We start from the raw sequence: 18,727 nt of genomic DNA on the forward strand, positions 1-18,727 counted from the left end.
TACAAGTAGTGTAAATACAAATGCAGGTAATAAACGTAAACACATGTAAAGTGATCCCTGAGGATATCATTAATATGCAATAATAAATCTAGAAAACAAAATACAAATAGGTTATGTGTTGTAACGATACCACAAACAATTGAACAATAATATACAGACATTGCATCATGTAATAACAATCCAAGTAATAACCTTAAACATTGGGGATTTAAACATATTTAGATCTGTAATTACATTACAATTTATTTTGTGTTTCATATTGCCTCTATTGCCGTACAAAATGCATATTATTGGCTTGTTATTACATTTCAAAAATATATCCTGTTGCCGGCTTCAAGTTTTCTAATCGACCGCTAGATGTCAGAGTCTGCACTTTCACTAAAATAACATTATCAAACATTCAAACTATTTATAGATGATAATGATTAAAAATAGACAGGTTATAATTCTTATTCTAAGTAATACAATATAAGATTTCATATTAAATAAAGCAGCGGTATACAGTAAGATCATTCTCTGTCATAGTGATTTTGTGTGTGCGTGTGTATGTGTGTGTGTGTGTGTGTGTGTGTGTGTGTGTGTGTGTGTGTGTGTGTGTGTGTGTGTGTGAGTATGCGTGTGAGTGTGTGTGCGTGTGTACGTGTGTACGTGTATTTGTGCGTGCGAATGTCTGTGAGTGACAGTATGTTGGTGACAGAGAGAGAGAAAGCGAGAAAGACCTAACAAGACAGAACATGCCTACGGAAGCGGGTTTGGAAGTTTGTGCCTTGTTTTAATTTCAGACACATTCCTTTCCCCCATTCCTTGAGATATGACTCGCAGACTAAACCGGGGGCTTTATCAGCTGAATTATTTAAAATTCTCAATTCTCGCATAAGATAAATCGCTTAAACCTGGCCAGCAATGAGCGCGTCTGCAGGGACGGGAGTATTTGTGCTCTCCCTGATGTCCATCCCCATCTGCTTTTTATTTAATTCCCTCATTTACAGCAACAGGTGAGTGAGATAGGCCTTTTTAATTGTTGTTACCGTTACTGTAATTTTGCAGTAAGTAGCATTGTTTGAAAATGTTGTCATGTTTCATTTAGTGCTGAAGCTTTCTTCTTCGCTGGGTGTTCAACAGTCATCATCCTGGCCATTTCAGTCCATTTTATGTTTAAGAAGAAGGCTCCAGTGGATCCTCTTTTCTATGGTATGAATTCACAAATGCATTTTTTCTTGTTGTGACCAAACCATTTTAAAGTTGTTGTAGTCTTTTGTGAGAAATATTGATTTAATACCAAGGAAAGTGTCTGCTATAGTCACCCAACTGACATAAAATAAAAGTATGCATCTATCTGTCCAGTGTATGCAGTGTATGCCTTCTTCAGTGTGGTGAATCTGATCATTGGGCTGGAGCAGGACAACATCATTGATGGATTTGTGACGTTTTACCTCAGAGAGGCAAGTGTTATGTTGTGAGTCCTGTTCTTGAGTTGTCTTGCGCAGCCTGCGTACATTCTAACTGAAACATCTACCCTGTGTTTCAGGCAGATCCACATATTAACACAGCACATGGGCACATGATCTCCTATTGGGATGGCTGTGTGCACTATCTCATGTACCTGCTCATGATTGCTGCAATTGCTTGGGGGTAAGAGCTATCTATCTATCTATCTATCTATCTATCTATCTATCTATCTATCTATCTATCTATCTATCTATCTATCTATCTATCTATCTATCTATCTATCTATCTATCTATCTATCTATCTATCTATCTATCTATCTATCCATCCAAGTCAGAGTAGAATGTGTTCATTTGGCTTTTACATTGGCCTTGTTTCTTTGTATGCACAGGGACAGTTACCGAGCAATTGGACTCTACTGGGTGGGCTCTTTTCTCATGCGTGCCATAGTTTACATTCTTGGGAATACTGTGGGTAAGTAAAAATAATGGTATGCTTTTAGATGGCTAGTGTACATACAGTACCTCCCCTGAGAATACTACAAAGTTCCAAACTTGAAGTTGATTTGAAAAAGATGCAAATTCTACTGTAAATACTGCTATTTGTGTTTTGGTCTGTGTCTTTCCCACAATGAGATATCTTGTTCTGTCCTTTCTCAGGGAAGTATGGGACCCAAGTTAATCCTCTCTTCCTCCTCCACATGCTATATATCTCAGTGTCTGTCTGGGCCTGCTTCCGCATCTTCAGCCAGCCCTCCACACGGGACACTGAGTTGACAGTAAGTCAAAAACTGGGCGGTTATTACAGTAAAGAATATTATTGAAGATTCCCATACATGGCTTTTACTGGCAAAAGTGTGCAGAGCAGTTTTGAAATATGAGATGTCAGAATTTCTTTCCAATATTTTATTCCGAGAACTTTTAAATTATAAACATTAAAGCCAAGCAAAAGACGTGATACAATTATACTATGAACAGATGGACAGAAGCACACACACCCCCAATAAAGGGGAACTGCCAAGGAAGTAAACACTAAAAGTTCTAAACAGTATGTGTAAAAAAAAAAGAAGAAGACCAAGTTCAGTCCCTGAAGTTGTTAGGTAAGGAAGGAATGGCGCCAGCCTACTTTACAACTCTTTTAGGAAATTGTTTCTCATAAACATTTTCTCTATGACCTTTGAAAACATGGATGTGATTTGCAGTCCATTACAGTACGATTAGTCTCTTGGCTGTGATCAATCCAAGCTTCATATTATTATTGTAAAGCTGTCAGTGTGTGGCAGAGCTATGTATGTGATAGAGAGCACAGTTTGAATATCATGTTGTTGCTTTCTCTTGTAACATCCAGAAGGCTGAAAGAAAAAGCTTACTCCACAGACCTCTGGACTTACTGTTCGTCATCTACCTCATCCCTGCTTTTGCTTTCTGTGTCTTCAGAGGCCTGGTAAGAAGCCTGAAGATGACCAACTTCCCAATGCACACACACACACACACACATGTGATTTCTTTATGTGGAGTGCCTCTGTATTCTGTGTTTTAGGTTGCTCTGGACTGCTCCAGCAAATGGTGTCAAGGATACACACAACAGTATGAGCCTTACATGAAAGACCCTTCAGCCTATCCTAAAGTACAGGTAACTTTGTGGAGCTTTAAACACCAAACTTTAACCCTAAAACACTGTTCATTGCACAAATCTCACAATTGTATACATGTTTGGCAGATGCTGGTGAGCATGCTGTACTCTGCACCATACTACATCATTACTCTCTATGGGCTGATAGTCCCAGGATGTGAGTGGATGCCGGACCTGACTCTTGTACACTCTGGAGCACTGGCACAGGTACGTCCTGCTGGTTGTTCCTCGCTCTTGGTTGGTGACCAATGATTACTAATTCTTTGCAGTTAAAGATCCTGCACTACCACAGCTGTTCATTTATTGTATTGTTTTGTTTATTAGGTTTTGCATGAACATGCAATTACCATACCTCAATAAGTGCAACAAAACTAATATGAGGGGCAAAAAGATGTCAATCAATCGTACAGTCCAGAGAAGAGGTCTAATGCTGTGTTCGTGTCATATCGGAGTTATCGTAATTACGAGTTTCCAACTTGCTTCTTCTTTTCATTCTTTTCCAAGAAAGCTTCTGTGAATATTTCATTTGTCCTCTTGCCATATTATGCTTTTATCTAGTTTTTCTAGTATTTTGTGGGCTACTTGTTTTTATGATGTTTACTGTGCAACTTTGTTAAAATAATAATACTATTATTATTATTATTATTATTATTATTATTATTATTATTATTATTATTATTATTATTATTATTATATTTTCCTGCAGGAAAGCAAGCAATCCTAAAACATATTCGTAAGACAAAAAGTTGTCTTTTTTAAATATATATACAGTATATGGAGTTCTCTATAGGCATCTCTGTGTACATTTTAGAATCATTTCTTCACATTTAAACTAGGAAACCAAACCTATAAATTATTTATAGACCTTAAATATAATAAAAATATTACCCAGATACAAAGAAGATACCACTGCACTGAGCTACTAATCTCTAACCTACTTTATAGATAAAATAATCACTGTGGTCACTTTTCCAGACCATGTAGGGTTTTTCATAATTTTGTATAAAATATTTCCCATGACATCATCATTCCAGGTAGTTTAGCCAATGCTACACCATCAGTCTATGTTTCCCTAACTTTTTCCTCTAAATAGTGGTTTCAGATTGTCTCTGTTTAGGTTATTCATCAGTGCAGTCAAACACAAGTGGATCTGCATGAACAGATATGGTCTGAATTAGCACCAGATACTCTCTTTGTTTACATCTAAAGAAGGAAACTCTGAAGAGTGGTGTGAGCAGCTCAATCACATCTCAACAAAACAAAGCAGCTATTGTGTTTGAGCTGCAGGCCAGCGCGTCACTCATCGGTCGGATGAGGGCCAAAGCTGACTTTAGACCAAGAGGATAGGTTTCGTGGTATTCACTTAAGTGTCAACTGTTCAGCACGGCTATGAATAGGAACGCTGATAGACCGACAGCCGTGGTTGCTATGAGACGTATCATTTATCTTTGGAGTTTAAATATATGTTTTGGCTTTTTGCCTTTATTGATAGTACAGAATATAGACTGGAAATTAGGAGAGAGGGGGAGGGATGACATGCAGCAAAGGGTTGGATTTAAACCAAGGCCACTGCGGTAAGCACTCAGACTTAGTACATGGGACACCCGCTAAACCAGGTGAGCTACCTGGGCACCCCTCATGTCTTGAGGGACGGCAGTACCATCATTTGTCCAGGTGTTATGGTCATCAGTCCACTTAAATGTATAAAACATAAACTGGTAATATAATACTTGGAAAACCAACAAATCTATTTAACTTTTGTATATTAAAAGAGGAGATTAATGTTTGTTTTCAGATATCAGTTAGACATCATCTTCAAGCTGTTTTTATATCAGGAGCAAAATATATTGTAAAAAATATCTGAACTCTTTCATTAATATGGAAAAACAATGTCCCTGTTAGTGTGAATCTACTAACTGTGATTTTCCCATTTCTCACTCTCTGCTTCACTTCCCAGGCCCAGTTCACTCATATCGGTGCGTCACTTCACACACGGACACCGTTCTCCTACAGAGTGCCTGCTGACGGCCAGCCTGTCTTCTTGCTGTTCAATATCCTGTACGCTATTGTGCCTCAGGCTCTGTGCTACCGCTGTCGCACCAGGCCTGCGTTCTTCCTCAGACCAACGTCAGATAAGAAGACTGAATAAAATAGAGCGAGCGTGAGACGGAGCAAGAGAGAGCCAGGGATTTCAAGTGCTTGCAAAGTACAGCTCTCTGTTTGCAGTTATTAGTGGTTGCTATTTTTGGAGAGGGCTAAGTGGAGGTATTGGAAACATGACAAAATATTCCAGGGTCAAACTGAGTTTGTGTCAACTAGCATTTATGTTCTGTTGCTTATTTTGAAAATGTGTTTGTGTGTGTAAAGCAACAGGAAGGCACATACATTGTTACAGCACAGAGAAGCACTTTTAGATTTGTGTATGGGATTCAAACAACTTGACAGTTCTTGACAGTTACTCTTTGTTCTGATATTTTTGGTTACAAAACAGCTTTGTTGTTGACATAGGTTTCTGTGCAGTGCCTTTTTACTAATAGGTTGGCAAATATAGAAATTATTCCTATGTGTCTTTACATGTTAAATAATATAGGCTACATTTTATACAATAGATAGGTATTCAACCATTTAAGGGCATTTGGTAAACAAAAATGGTCTTTTGTCATGTTCAGATATTCAGTTAATTATTTTAATTTGTCATTTAATTTTGACTAATATAGTTAGCTTATTTCCTATAATATAACTGAAGAAGGTCAAAAAGGAAAGATGATGTCATATGCTGTACATACAGATTGCAAAGCCCCCTTAGGCAAATTTGTGATTTGTAATATTGGACAAGGTACATAACATTTACTTGACTTGCCAAGTGGAAAAACCTCTGCATTTAGAAAAAATATTGCATTTGTTGTTAACGTTCAAATTATTACATTGAATTTATTCTATAGATTCAATTATTCTATAATTATAAAATGTATATATAAACTATGATTGTAATTCAGAGAAAGACACAGTCTCATTTTTATTTCAGTGAAGGCCTATGCTGTATTGCTGTGAAACGTGACAAGTGTGACTGTTGCAAATTCTGCAAAGTCAATACAACCACCAAACTCAGAAATGCGATGTGCGTCTTTGCTTCACTGAGGAAAGAAATTGCTTCAAATGTTTCCATTTGGCCTAGGCTAAACTGCCACACATGCTGGAAACAATGGTTCAAACATGGTTCTGATAATACATGTATTACATGTACAATATGTTTTTGTTTCTACACTTTAAAAAAAAAGTGTTTTTATCAGGTTTACTAAGTAAGTCTTTTGCTCAGTTATCTAAAGGCACAGTAAGTTGTTAAAAAAGACCTCCAATATGAGGCAGTCTTACTTATTCTTTTCAGTTTGCAATTTTTTGTGTGGTAAACAAATCTGAAAAACATTTATTTTTGTTATACCTAAGAAGTAAAGTCACAATTTTGTGAAAATGCAAATAAAAAGACTAATCTTTGTTACCAAACATAAAGAAACTCTTAGGCTGATATATTTTCAAATGAAGAATAACGTAACATTAACGCCCAATGTGACATATATGTAATATGTGAAATATATATATATATATATATATATATATATATATATATATATTGCTTTATCTACAAACAATTTGGCGACCCCCCTGCAGTACCTCCGCGGACCCCCTGTTGAAGACCTATGGTTTAGAAAGTTAGTTATCGAGCGTCTTTGGTTATTCAGGGTTTAAACCGGAAGTACTTTGTGTCGACACCACCGCCTCTTTCTCAAAACAACTCCGTATGTAGCTAAATTGTTCAAGTTGACAACAAACATACATTATTGAGTTGTATAATTCCTCAGACGTCCCAAATCTAATTTGGAAGTAACTCATCCACTCAGAGAATATTAAGTCTTGTTTTTTTGTTTGAACTATACGCCGATAAGAGGAAATAAGGGCTAACGTTAGCTAAACATGCTAACTAACTAGCTACTGCTGGCTATCATTAGCTGTGATGGCAGCACCAACTCCACTGATGTCTGCGCCTTTGTTAAGGTCTGTATCACTCTTTAAATCATGTCGAGTTAACTTTATGATCTAACAATGTCTGTGTGATTGACCACATTACCATAAGAAAGAGTAAAGACGTAAGTACAATGTAGTAAATAAAAAAAGTATTAGTCCTGGCGTAGCTACTAGTGTTAACCTTCTAAAAACTTAACGTTACACTTTAGTTATCGTTAATCTTCAGTTTTGTTGAGAAATATGTTTTAAGATTCTGGTCATTTTGAGACCATATTACTGTTTGTCATACTACCCACTTACACAGTAGCCCTTTAAAGCACTAATAACACAAACTACTGTCTCAAATGACTGATAACGTTGGAGAGCTGATCAATCAACACCTCTGTAATACAGTCTCAGCATATACTCTGCTACTTAATGGTCCACCAGGACTGTATTTGATTACATTAGACCAGTGGTTCCCAAAGTATGTTTTGCATTTTTATATTTGTATGCTGTGGACCATGATTTTAAATACACTGCCAGTTAGTGTTGTCATTGACTATAGAACCAAAGAGGACACATGTCTAAATGTTTCTGTTTTAAATGGCCTGATAGTAATCTTAGTATTTGTAATAAGGTGAAATAATAAAGATATTTATAGTCAATGCCGCATGATGTAGGCACAAGCGAACATTATGCAAGATTAGTGAGTGTATGTCTCTGCTCAGAGCATACTGTGAAACACCACTCGATATTGCATTCTTGTGGTCAAAAAGCAAGTGTACAATAATATTATTACCTGAAGAAAAATAAATAAAAACCTTTTTTTATTTTTTAAGATGAAATAACCTTCAAACTAGTAAAGTATTTTCATCCACTAGGAGAACATGCTTTAGCAACACTTTTCTTGTCCTCTGATCTGATTGTTGTGTCAAATGTCATCTTTCTCATCTTTAGTCAAAAGCAACGCAGGGCTGCTCTGAGGAAAGAGAGAAGAAAAAAGAAACGCCAAGCACTCGCCCAAGCAAGACAATGTGGTACGAAGATAGCAGTTATGTTGCTGTTTTGTCATTTTTACAGTTCTTGCTGCACCATTAGCCATATGTAATGTAACATGTACTCTGTTAAAGGTTTAAAAAATGGGGCAAGCTATACACATGAAGAGGAGGAGGAGGAAGAAGAAGAGGAAAGAAATTATGAAGATGATGTGGACAATGATGTTGCTGAGGAGGAAAGGTAGGTTTCATACTACTGTCACTCTGCTGTCTGGCAGCTGAACATTCAGTGACAGACAACACAAGAAACAATGTTAGAACAGTATTTATAAAATATAAAATCTTCATTGTGTTTGATTTGTGTTGTGTTGGCTTGTTTTCTTAGACTGCGGCTGCATATAGAGTGGTTAGAAAGAGAGAGGCTTGCCCAGGAGGAGTTCAGGTTGAGGGCTGAGAGGGAGGAGGCTCTAAGGAAAAGAAAAGAGGACGAAGAGGTAAAATACTGTTTGTATTCAATAGGGAGCATGAACAACTTGACCATTTCTGAAAACATTTACACCAATGTAATTTAGCAAGTGTACAGATGTGTATAAATTCACACTGATGATGTACTGTAGGGGTTTGCTGATTCAGGAGTTTATTCCATTACTATCAATTTACAAATGATGTGAATTATTGGAGCCTGACACAGGAGATTACTGCCCTCAATTGGGAATGCCTGCTGTGTTGATTAATTGGCTGAACTGATGAGTGCACCTGAGCCTGTTTGAGTATTATAAATAAAATGTTAATATTCACATTGTGTCTTGTGTTCAAAGCGGATGATAAAGGAGGAATGGGAGGTCCAGCAGAAGAAAGAACATGAAGAAAAAGAGCAGAAGCAGCAGGACAAACGAGACAGAGAGGTGAAACGGGCCCCAGGAGGATAGAAACAAAAAGAAATATATCCTCTTCTACTTAATCATGAGTGTTCATATCATACATCTAAAGTGGAAGATCCAGATAATCATATAGTAATCATGTTTCTTTAGTAAAATGTGTTTTTGCTTTGTACAAAACAATCCTTGACTAAGGGGCACAAGCAACCGTCCAACTCCTCAACTAAGATACACACAAAGAGAAAAACCCTAACAGCACCTTCAGCTCTCACAACAAGGATGTATCTTTTACTTTGTGTGAAAACAGTCTGTGAAATTGCTTCCCAAAAGTCCAGAAATATTGTAATGCCAGTCCTTGTGAGTGTGGTCTTAACACACAGTAACAGATCTTCTGCAGTATGTTGACCTCTACACATTTTCACCAGCCGTGTCTTTACACCATTTGTAGGAGGCCGTTCAGAAAATGTTGGATGAAGCAGAAAATCAGGTATAAACACAGATGAATGTTGTGGGTAAAACAACTGTCAAGAAGCATGAAGTATGTATGTTCAAAGTTTGTATACATTTAAATAAAACTTCCCTGGGTTTCCCAAGTTACTGGGTATTTTAAGTTGTGTATTCTACTCCTAATGGCATGTAACTCAGTTTAATGTATAAATATTTTTAAGTTCAGTCACACATAATGAACGTGTGAAAGATATGTTTGCACTCATTTCAAAATCATGTGTCTATTACTTAGTTTTTTCCACCAGCAATCACTGATCATTTAGATTCTTATTCTGAAATATATCCCGTCGGTACATATTTCAGTCACAAATCTGTGATAACCAAATTTTAAAGTTTTCAATAAAACAGCTTAGTTATGTATTTTTAAAGCCAATATTTTATTTATCATGTTTTAACATTTTAAAGGTAAGGGGTACATGAAATGCTTAATTTGCACACCATTTTGTTCATCTCAGTCATACTATACAGCAGATACATTTTTGTTCATGTTCTCACTTCCAGCTAGAAAATGGAGGACCGTGGATGAACCCTGAGGCTCCTGCGACAAAGAACTCTGAGAACTTTGGGACGGAGCGCGACGTAGCCAACTGTCCGTTCTTCTTGAAGACCGGGGCATGCCGATTTGGAGACAGGTACTATTTGTTTCTCTCTTGACTCTTTGAGTGGTGACTGAATAGATGTACAGGTGCATTAAAGAACTCTTTCCTCATATTTGAGTAAATTCTCCTCTTGTGTCTTTGTGAGTCCAGATGTTCCCGGAAGCACGTTTATCCCACAGCCAGCCCGACTCTGATGATCCGTGGTATGTTTACAACGTTTGGCATGCAGCAGTCGCGCCGCGATGATTACGACATCGATGCTTGTTTGGAACACAGCGAGGAGGAGCTGCAGGAGACTTTCCTCGAGTTCTACCAGGACGTCCTGCCAGAGTTGAAGAGTGTCGGCAAAGTGGTACAATTCAAGGTAAGATGAAATCAGGACAGTCGGTGTTTACATGCACTGAAGTACCCGATTTACTGTCAGCTTTATGAAGTAATCCATGTATCACTAAAATATACCTTAAATAATAAGACATTATTCCAGAATATACGGTCAGGAGAGAAATGTGATTGCTGACCTGTTGCATGTATTTGCAGAGTAACAGAAGTCTACAGCAACCAGTTTATTTCAGTTCATAGAAATGCTTTGTCTGATTTATTGTGACCTTATTTGTGTAATTATACTTTGTCAAATATGTCTTGAAGTACCAAGTCAAAGATGTGGACTCACTGTATACGTCACCATTCATTTTAGATGCTTTCAATTCAGTATGAAGAAAGATTTATTTTCTTTTGCCTGGGACTTTGTAAAAACATCACCATTACGGTGTGCTACAAAATCCAAACTATTAAAAATATATGAAACGGTCTAAATGATTTCGTGATGCTGTCAGGAAGATTGAAGATGTAATCCCTTTGACTTTTTCAAAACAATTTCCATTTAAAAACCAACCTGAAACTTCACTGTTCAGGATAACATGATCAACTTATTATGACTAAAAATGCATATCTAGTGTCATTGATACCTTTCCTTTTTTTTTTTTAGGTCAGCTGCAATTATGAGCCACACCTGAGAGGAAATGTTTACATTCAATTTGACACGTAAGTCATAACACAACCACTCTGCGACTTTTTCAAAGTAATTTCTCTGTACGGTGTTCTAACTTTTGTATACAACTCTTCATTCTTTGTCCTCTCTGCTCTCTGTTGTCTGTCCAGAGAGGAGCAGTGTAGAGAGGCCATCATCAGGTTCAATGGGAGGTGGTACGCAGGCCGGCAGCTTCATTGTGAGACGTGTCCTGTTACACGGTGGAAGAATGCTATATGTGGTGAGTTATTCATTCTGATATGAGAACCGCATTTTCACTTAGTGACCTTACTGCAGAGACAAGATTCGGTTTAATGTATTTAGCATCTTGTTCGTATTTCCTCTCTCAGGATTGTTTGACAGACAGAAGTGCCCCAAAGGGAAGCACTGTAACTTCCTGCACGTGTTTCGAAACCCTGGCAATGAATTCTGGGAGGCCGACAGGGACCTGCACATGTCTCCAGACCGCAGCGTCAGGGGGAGTCGCAGAGACGGCTGGCATTCAGAGAGATACGGAGACCGATCGTGGAGGCAACGTCAGTGCAGCAGAAGCCCGCCGAGATCGGAGCGATCCCACAGCAGACGAGAAGGCGACAGGCGGAGGAGCAGGAGCAGAGAGAGGAGTCGAGAGAGGTGGGCCCCCCACCAGCACAGAGAGGATAAACGGTCATCCACACACAGTGACAGGAGGAAAGATTGGTGTCTGAGCAGGAGTAGAGACAGGTCGAGGAGTCGAAGTAGAGACCGAGCGCAAGACAGGCCGAGACACAGGAGTAGAGATAAAGACAGGGATCACAAGTATAAGAACAGAAGTGAAGAGCGAGACAGTAGAGACAAACATTCAGACACTCAGGGGAAAGTGAGAGAAAGGTCAAGAAGCACAAGCAGAGAAAGAAAGAAGCAAAGTAGAGAAAAGAGCCCCAAGAAAGCAGAGAAAAATGAGAAGCCCGCTAATGAAGAAACCAACACACGCCGCCGCCACAAACAATCCAAAAAGAGCAAGAAGAAGAGCAAGAAGAAGCACAAGAAGAAAAGCCATTTGCCTGAAGGGATGACCTCATCTGCAGAGTCAGAAAAGGAGAAAGAGTCAGAGGAAGAGAAGGTGGAGAATCTGCCTGCAGCGAGTCACTGTCGGGAGATGGATGAAGCGGAGGTCGTTCAGAAACACAATGACTTGGAGGAGAGTCCGTGTGTCGACAGTGAGACGTTTAATCCTGAGGTGAAACGTGAACATTCCAACACAGAAATGCCAAGTGATGCTTAGTGGCGCCTCCATTTCAAAATCTGTGAGTGTGTTCTTGCTTTGTCCCTTATAACTATGCGAAGGTTCGGGAGGAATAAATGACATATTTTGAGCAGTGATTCAGTAAGTTGGCACTCGTCACCAACATGTACAGATGTGAATATTTTGCTTTTGTAAAATGGTTAATGTTGCTTTAATTATTGAACACTGGAGCTGCAGTACTACATGGTTATTGCTGCTGAGTAAAAACAATATGAAACAAAAGGGGGTTCTTTCCTTTTCTTTAATACATTTATTGTTAACTTTCAAATATAAGAAAGAAATGTTGGCAACTGTGTTGGCAGTGTTTGATACAAAAAGTGATTTATTTTTGCACAATTCAAAGATGAACTTTATGTAATTCCGTATGAATATTCAACAAAAACACTTTGTGGTTTTAAGAATGCAGATACAAAGTTTGGATGAGCATTTATTCATTACTTGTTGGCTTGTTTTCCTGCATCCTCCTGACACGTGAACAAGCTGACAGTGATGAATATTAACGATGTACCCTGATATGTGCAGTTCATCTTCTTACGTTCCGAATCCATAAAGAAACTCTGCGTAGACCTGTCCCTAAACGCATTGGAATAATTACATAATACTGGTATATTGTGGCCAAATAAGCCCCCACATACATGTTTTGTCAAACATCTTGCAATGCTAAATCCCTTTTCTGCATTGTTAGCTTTCCATAGACGCCATCAAGAAGATTAAACACAGTGTTCTTTGGTCATATGTTAGTCTTTAAGCCAAAGTATACATAAAATAGCATTTCTCTTATTTGGGCCACTATCCTTTCCTGACCTAAGACTAAGGGAGAGACAGAACTAAGATTTATCTCCAGAGGCCATTCTGAACTTCAATGTTAAACAAAGGTTTTTGTCAGGAAAAGAATAAATTTTCAGAAAAATAAGACGAGACAAAAAAACAGCTTGAAAAAGAAATAAGAAACGGTTAATTTCTGAAGGCGAATCACCAAACACAAACTTGTACAAACCTCTACATAACATATACACTGATGTTGATAATGGGTAATTGTTTAATTTCACTTAATTGGTGGGTTGAATTGACCCGTGTGATTGTAAGTGTCAGTGATTCCCACAACAGCACTCGCCCCCTTTAGTGCCTCATGTATTACCATTACATCTGAATCAGAGCTGAGCATCTGATCTCTAGAAAAATAAATACCTAATGATATTTAAGAAAAACCCAGGTCTTTACTTACTGCTTCTCTGAAGGTATTTCTAGAGTCCTCAAAGACTCTAACCATCTGGATAAAAAAGAAAAAATCCGTCCACTGCATGATAAAACTTTTTTTTTTTTAAACCCATTTCCTAAATTAAGCCTCTTTTCAAATAAAAAAATGCTAATTTAAATGACAAATGTCGTTACATTTGTACACAAACCAAACTTAAAACATTTATTGTTAGTTATACTGCAATATTGATGGTTCTTTGCATTATTTAATATCAAACTAAAATAATACATTTACTTTTTGCTCTTGAGAAACAAGTTAAAAACCTTTTTTAATTTGCAGCAGAATATTAGTTTCGAATAAGTTTTATTTAACGACCCTCTGGGTTTTTCACAGATCGCAGAGTATTTATTTTGTATGAATTTGGATGCTCTGTGACTCGAATGTGAGGGTAACACATGAGAAGCATCGCCTGTGGCAACAGTAGCACCTTTAAAAGTCCTTTAAGCCAAACAGCACACACAACTCTGCAATCTGTGATGATAGATGATATTAATATGATGCTGAAGTTTTTATGTCATCGCTACATTGTACTCTGGAGTTTTAAGAAGTTAGGGGTGTGATGTATGCTAATAGCACTGCAGAATACAGGGAGGGAGATTGTACATAGGAGACACATTAAAACCACAGTTGGCACCACATTTAAAGGACATTACTGGATAGTACATGACATTAATACAGTACATAGATGGTGATTATACACACACACACACACACACACACACAACACTGACACAGGGAACAAGAGAAGACAGGATAGAGACATGAAGTTGCCAAATCTGCATTTGGAAGAAGGAACTGCAGCAAGATGATTTATGTCAGCCCAATTTCTTCCAAAACACTCCGTGGTGCTTCGGCCTCCTGCGAACAAAGAATAGAAAGACAAATGTTCATTGCTGTCGTACATTTTGTACCCCTCCATATTATCATTCATAGTCAGAATTGCAAGTTACTAATTGTGTGGAACAGCAGGCCTTAGCGAGTTCTGAACAGTACTGCATGCCTTGCTAAAAATAAATCAATGATTCTGTTGCAGTACTTGCATTCACGCACCGGCACAAGGGAAGACAGGTATTTATCAACCGCTGCTGGCCTAAAATAAACAGATGACGTCAGGTGTGGAGGGGCGGAAGGTGAAAAAAAGCAATACACCGACACCTTAGATCTACTATTCTGTCTGGTTTAACATTACCATCACTGAGTGAAACTAATGCCACATTTACACCAAGTTAGAGTTTCAGCGATTACTCGATCAACAGAAAATGTACCTAGCACAATGTTGATAATCGATGAGTCGTTGATATTAAGACATCAACTTGGGCTCTGAACATTTTTCCTCAATTGTCGTATTGACAATATTACAGACCAAACAATCGATTAATTGAGAAAATCATTCGCAGGTTAACAAAGGTAGGGTTCACTTGACACTAGTTAGTCTGTCGAATGGGTTCAACTATCTGTTGATGAACAGTGTGTACCTCCTGCAGCAGGTCAGCCTGCTCGATGGCCTTCAGCACATTCTTCTTGGACGTCTCCTGAGCCTCTCCGCCCAGCAGGAACTCATCCAGGATAAAGTAGGCCTTCTCAAAGTTGAAGATAATATCCAACTCGCACACCTGTGAGACCACAACAGCACAAACAGCAGCCGATCAGAGGAGATCCTGTCCTGACTGAATACCTTGGATGGATTCTTGCAGTAAATGTTTCATCTGTTGTCTTCCCCACACTATCAATCAGCAGGTGTGACAATGTGTGATGTTTCAGAGACTCACGCTGCCAAAATATTTGTCCAGCAGCTCCACGTATCTATGGATGATCTCCAGGGTGATCAGCTCGTTATCCTGATCCTCGACTGCACAGCAGAAATACAGGCTTGCATACCTACAACATAAAGTAAGGAAATACAAGATTACCAAGGCGGTGATAATAGTGCTTTTACTCTTAGCAGAAATGCAACATATCAGTGTTTTTAATTTAGTTAGCAGTAATCAGGCTGTGATCACTGTCCACACTCAGGTTTGCTTATGTACTGAAAGAAAGCACAGGGACTCAGCTGCAGTCACAATAAGATGGTCTTTCTGAATGTTACATTTTCCCTGACAATACACATATATTCCAAAAATAAATGCAAAAAGCTTTCAAATCTAAATCCTATAATATTGACTTCCTGAATAAGAAGTGTATCTTTAAGGTTGTATGGCTACATCATTGTGTACCATGACATAAATAAACCAATAAAGCCATACGTGTTCAATCCGGCCATTTAAATCCTCTGAACAAAAACAGAACATCGTAACCTTTACACTCCTAAGATTTATTGCAGAGAAATTCAATTGCACAGCATTAGATGTTTACATATGTACCAAATAAACAGGTAACTCAGTGTTTATCATCATGAAGCAAGAAAACACATCTTCCAGTTCTGCAGCACTGTGTCACTGTTGTTTGGTAATTATATTGAACACAAAAAGATGTGACTTTTGTATGTTCACAAATCAGGCACTCCTTACATATTTGAATCATTGTCCTCCATTGTTGGCAGTAGTTATTAGAGAGGAGGTGTTTCTGGCTTTCAACACACACCAGAAGGTGAGATCTAAATGCCAGAAATCTCAGTGCTTGACAACATAATTTCTGAATCATTCGGGTTTTTTTAACAACCCGAACAATTCACCGCAGATACAAAAGTGATGTAGCAAACCAAACATTACAAAGATCATCCTCTGAAATACTTCTCATAAGACATTTTAGTGCAGCCTATTTAGACCATTGTGAAATATTTAAGAAAATGATCTCAATGTTCACTTGCTATCTTTTCCCAGGAGTTTCAACCACATCTCAGTTTTCTTCAACAAAGAAACTCCATCATGTTACAGAAGATCTATACGCAGGTCACATTATAACAACTAAACCATGACAACTACTCCTATCTGCTGATGAAGACCGTGAGACGCAGATGAAAGCTCTTGAAAGGAGTAGTAAGTGTAGTTAAGATTAGTATGTCCAACTGCTATTTCCATAGTCGGGAACAAACTTTAACGTCGGCTCAACATGTCAAAGCCAGATGCAATATCTTATGAAAAGCAACTGGTACGCAGCTTTGATTTAAATGATCTAAATTAAGCCTGCTGCTGTTAAAAAGTACGTTTCATAACAAGTCACAGATCAGAGAAGTAACACAACTGAAGACAAACCAGAAAGATTTTAAGCCTTTGGAGATGACTTCAGATGATCTCTACTGCATGTTTCTCTGTATGTACTGTATTCAAACTTCTCTCATTCACTTACCTCTTGTACACAATCTTGAGGTCCCGCCACTCCAAGAAGCTGCACATCTTGGGCTTCCTGGCCAGTATGGTCTGGACCAGGTCTCTGGAGATCTTCTTCCTCTCCTTGTCAGACAGAGGCACATACCATTTCTGTAAGCGCAGCTTTCCCTGCCGGCTGAACAACAGCATGAACTGCATCTGATGGAGGAAGTTCAGTTAAGAGTTATCCATGGGAGAGAAGAGATACACTTACAATGATTAGAGACAAGGATGGTACAGTATAGAGGTAAAGGGACGGGGGTGTAAGTAGTCAGCAATCCTGTGACATTTGTGGTATTGTTACATGTCAAGAAAGTTCATTCAGAACATTTGATGAGATAATTAAGAAACGCCCGATCAGGAAATGCCTGCATTCTTCGAGGAAAATTGCCACCAAGCCTTCTGATGAAATGTATCAATTTAACGTCCAGGCTTTTGCACAAACTTCCATCAGCTTGTTTTTAGCTATCTTTGCTTAATGGCAACACATTAAAATCAACAACACGGTATGCGTGTATATTATGTGTCATTTGCGCCCCCTCCCGCGACGCCCAGCTAACGAAAGCAGACACGAGATGTAAACAAGACTCTTTACCTTCGATTTAGTCACTTGGACGACTGGTAACTTTAGTCAATTCAAGCGTAATACATAACCAAAGAGAGTGAACAGATATGTATGTGTCTCTGCAGGTTAGCTTCTCATCCAGACTGATGCTAATCTAGCTAGCGGATGGTGGTTACTGGTTAGACAACGATGAAGTGAGCGGCGCTGTGATTGGTCGAAAAAGACACAGTTATGGAATTTGATTGGCTAAAAGATTCCGTTATTCCAGCGCCGTTATTCGCTACGTTGCACAGAGCTGTCGCTTCCTGCTTGGAAAGTTTATCCCTCATCATTTTCACTTCTCTTTGTTTGGTAATAATCTGAAAACATCACAGTGTATCCTACCAAATGAAAGATACAGCTAAAACCAGTGGAGGAAAGTAACCAAGTACATTTCCTCAAGTACTGTAGTAGACTACAATTGTATCTGTACTCACTGCACTTTAGAGACAAATATAGTATCTTACTCCACTACATTTATTTGATATCTTAAATTACTAGTTACGTTGTGAATTGACTGCACCATACACAGATATCAGTACACTGTGCAGATTAAAATTAATAATACAAAATATATATAAATTGCATACATTCTCTTTACTGTGAAATTTTGCACATCCCCATATCCATATTTTTTTAACACCCTGCACACAATTCTAAAACAGTTGTATTATGCATAATTGTAGTATTTTATATAGTACATTGTTCTTGTTTGTTTTGAAATGTTTCTATTCTATATTTATGTTCTTGACGCTTGCAGTACTTTGTCTGTATTTTTTTTCCTCCTATGTTTATGTAAGCAGCAAACACCAAGGCTAATTCTTTGTAAGTGAACATGTAATTGGCAATAAATCTTATTCTGATTTTGATTCTGATAAGCAATCACTGTATTCTAATGTATTCTTTTGGTTAAAATAAGGCCAACCTTCATTGGTCCTTAGGACACACACACACACACACACACACACACACACACACACACACACACACACACACACACACACACACACACACACACACACACACACACATTACCTGTTAATTATATATACCAGGGGTATTCAAGTAAAATTCAAAGAGGTCCAGTTAGAGAAAATTTCCGCCAGCAAAGGTCCGGAGCATCATAATGTCTAACGTGCGTTATGAATTAGTGTGAAATATATTGAAGCAGTCCAGTAGCTGTATCAA

General features: G+C 38.2%; 3 protein-coding genes across 4 annotated transcripts; 2 read left to right on the forward strand and 1 right to left on the reverse strand.

Moving 5' to 3' along the window:
• The first annotated feature begins 622 nt into the window (after window positions 1-622).
• On the forward strand, window positions 623-6,074 carry LOC115028234 (transmembrane 6 superfamily member 1-like). 2 transcript variants are annotated; one of them, XM_029461850.1, is made up of 10 exons: window positions 623-995; window positions 1,088-1,191; window positions 1,345-1,442; window positions 1,529-1,632; window positions 1,839-1,921; window positions 2,107-2,225; window positions 2,795-2,890; window positions 2,987-3,079; window positions 3,167-3,286; window positions 5,037-6,074. In XM_029461850.1, exons 1-10 carry the CDS (start codon window positions 904-906, stop codon window positions 5,226-5,228), a joined length of 1,101 nt encoding a protein of 366 aa, XP_029317710.1. In that variant the 5' UTR covers window positions 623-903; the 3' UTR covers window positions 5,229-6,074. The 2 variants fall into 2 exon arrangements, with proteins under 2 accessions (XP_029317710.1, XP_029317720.1); XM_029461860.1 differs by having other exon boundaries at window positions 2,164-2,225.
• Window positions 6,075-6,820: 746 nt separating this feature from the next.
• zrsr2 (zinc finger (CCCH type), RNA-binding motif and serine/arginine rich 2) lies at window positions 6,821-12,594 on the forward strand. Its single transcript, XM_029459285.1, has 11 exons — window positions 6,821-7,129; window positions 8,039-8,118; window positions 8,212-8,317; window positions 8,462-8,570; window positions 8,895-8,981; window positions 9,403-9,441; window positions 9,963-10,093; window positions 10,211-10,424; window positions 11,046-11,101; window positions 11,219-11,328; window positions 11,438-12,594. Exons 1-11 carry the CDS (start codon window positions 7,089-7,091, stop codon window positions 12,349-12,351), a joined length of 1,887 nt encoding a protein of 628 aa, XP_029315145.1. The 5' UTR covers window positions 6,821-7,088; the 3' UTR covers window positions 12,352-12,594.
• An 82-nt stretch (window positions 12,595-12,676) lies between these two features.
• LOC115026446 (AP-1 complex subunit sigma-2-like) lies at window positions 12,677-17,702 on the reverse strand. The gene is made up of 5 exons (XM_029459296.1): window positions 17,531-17,702; window positions 16,916-17,094; window positions 15,400-15,508; window positions 15,106-15,243; window positions 12,677-14,488 (listed from the first exon to the last, which is right to left on the reverse strand). The coding sequence occupies exons 2-5, from the start codon at window positions 17,092-17,094 to the stop codon at window positions 14,441-14,443; spliced, it is 474 nt and encodes a 157-aa protein (XP_029315156.1). The 5' UTR covers window positions 17,531-17,702; the 3' UTR covers window positions 12,677-14,440.
• Between the last annotated feature and the right edge of the window lie 1,025 nt (window positions 17,703-18,727).

This window comes from Cottoperca gobio, chromosome 3, assembly GCF_900634415.1.
Source record: "Cottoperca gobio chromosome 3, fCotGob3.1, whole genome shotgun sequence".
In the NCBI taxonomy this organism is placed as follows: Eukaryota; Metazoa; Chordata; class Actinopteri; order Perciformes; family Bovichtidae; genus Cottoperca; species Cottoperca gobio.